This window comes from Henckelia pumila, chromosome 4 (genome assembly GCF_033568475.1).
Source record: "Henckelia pumila isolate YLH828 chromosome 4, ASM3356847v2, whole genome shotgun sequence".
Classification (NCBI taxonomy): Eukaryota; Viridiplantae; Streptophyta; class Magnoliopsida; order Lamiales; family Gesneriaceae; genus Henckelia; species Henckelia pumila.
This window is the reverse complement of record NC_133123.1, coordinates 32499820-32501890: the sequence shown is the minus strand read 5'-3', so window position 1 is coordinate 32501890 and position 2071 is coordinate 32499820. Positions and strand designations below refer to the sequence as shown.

The following is a 2071-nucleotide window of genomic DNA, read 5'->3' as shown; positions in this document are numbered from 1 at the left end:
TTTTTCTCCCAAATTTTGTATGTAATATATAATACATTCATTTTATTTGAAAATTAATAGTAATTTATATTTATTTATCTATTTTCAAATTCCAAATTATTTGAAAAAACTAATTGGGTGGAAAATACCTAATAGAATTAATGATGCTTTGGTTATCATTCTTAACCAAAAAAAAGTTATTTTTTTACTATAAATTTATTAGATTTTTTAATTGAAATTAAGTATAATAAAAACAAATAATTTTTCGTCACACACATCGTGTCTGCAAATTTAGTAGTATATATTATGAATCGAATAAATCTTTTTTTTTTCACCGAATAAATCTAAAGCATTGTCAAGTACAACTATTAAAGTACAACCCTCAAAGCAGTGCTTTCAGAATAAGCTAACACGATAACCCCCGAACCCGCCACCATCACCGCCATGGCATCGAAGTTTGTCGCCGCCGCCATCCGCCGCAGCATCAACAAGCCTAATGGTAACCCCTTCGTCCGCCGTAATTTTTCCACTGCAGCCGCAGCTACCGTCGAGCCATTAGAGGAGGAGTCAAGCGGAATATCGATGAAAGGCGTAAAAATCTCCGGGAGACCTCTCTATCTAGATATGCAGGCAACGTCTCCGGTGGACCCTAGAGTTCTTGATGCTATGCTGCCTTATTATCTTTCCCAATTCGGGAACCCTCACTCCCGCACCCACCTTTACGGGTGGGAATCGGAACGGGCTGTCGAGGCGGCCCGAGCCCAAATATCGGCCCTAATCAACGCCTCGCCGAAAGAAATCATCTTTACCTCCGGGGCCACCGAGTCTAACAATATCTCGATCAAGGGTGTTCTGCACTTTTACAAAGAGAAGAAGCGTCACGTTATCACCACCCAGACCGAGCACAAATGTGTATTGGATTCCTGCCGTCATTTACAGCATGAGGGGTTTGAGGTTACTTATCTTCCAGTGAAGTCTGACGGGCTTGTAGATTTGGAAAAGCTCCGGAATTCCATTCGGCCTGATACCGGCTTGGTATCTGTAATGATGGTTAATAATGAGATTGGTGTTATTCAGCCGATGGAGGAAATTGGTAAAATATGCAAGGAGCTTAATGTTCCTCTGCATACTGATGCTGCACAGGCATTGGGGAAGATTCCCATTGATGTGGACAGGATGAATATTAGTCTAATGTCTTTGAGTGGTCATAAGATTTACGGGCCTAAGGGCATCGGGGCATTGTACATGAGAAGAAGGCCGAGAATTCGAGTGGAACCACAAATGAATGGGGGTGGACAAGAGAGGGGTATTAGGAGTGGAACTGTCCCTACGCCATTGGTTGTTGGGTTTGGTGCTGCATGTGAGCTAGCAATGAAGGAAATGGAATATGATGAGAAAAGGATAAGGGCGTTGCAGGAACGGTTGTTGAATGGCATAAGGACGAAATTAGAAGGGGTAGTTGTGAATGGAAGTGAGGAGAGCCGGTATGCGGGGAATTTGAACTTGTCCTTTGCATTTGTGGAAGGTGAGAGCTTGTTAATGGGGCTGAAGGAGGTGGCTGTCTCTAGTGGCAGCGCTTGTACCAGTGCGAGTTTGGAACCGTCGTATGTGTTGAGGGCGTTGGGTGTTGATGAGGATATGGCCCATACCTCGATTAGATATGGAATCGGAAGGTTCACCACTGAGGCAGAAATTGATAGGGCAGTGGAGCTCACAGTAAAGCAGGTGGAGAAGTTGAGGGAAATGAGTCCTCTTTATGAAATGTACAAGGATGGGATTGACATCAAGAGTATCCAATGGTCACAGCACTAGGTGATCGGAGTATATGGGTGTTTTGTAATAGTGACTATAATTCGAGAGAAGCCCCTGGAGTTTGAAGTTGCAGGCCTGTGGTACCATTTGCTAGCTTAGCATGCGGAGTGCCATTTGTATAACCAGGTTTTATAATATTACTCTGCACAGGCTTCTAAAATCCATACATATTTGTTCTGCGTTTGAATTTTGGTAGTGGATTGGTACTTATTTAAACTTTGTATTAGTGAGCAGGATATACAATCTGTTTCTAATAAATGGTGCATATTTAATTTTTCAT

At 42.3% G+C, this 2071-nt stretch overlaps 1 protein-coding gene across 1 annotated transcript; it reads left to right on the top strand.

The window, feature by feature from the left end:
- Nucleotides 1–347: 347 nt before the first annotated feature.
- Nucleotides 348–2071, top strand: LOC140865037 (cysteine desulfurase, mitochondrial). Its single transcript, XM_073269530.1, has one exon. The coding sequence runs from the start codon at nucleotides 424–426 to the stop codon at nucleotides 1789–1791; it is 1368 nt and encodes a 455-aa protein (XP_073125631.1). The 5' UTR covers nucleotides 348–423; the 3' UTR covers nucleotides 1792–2071.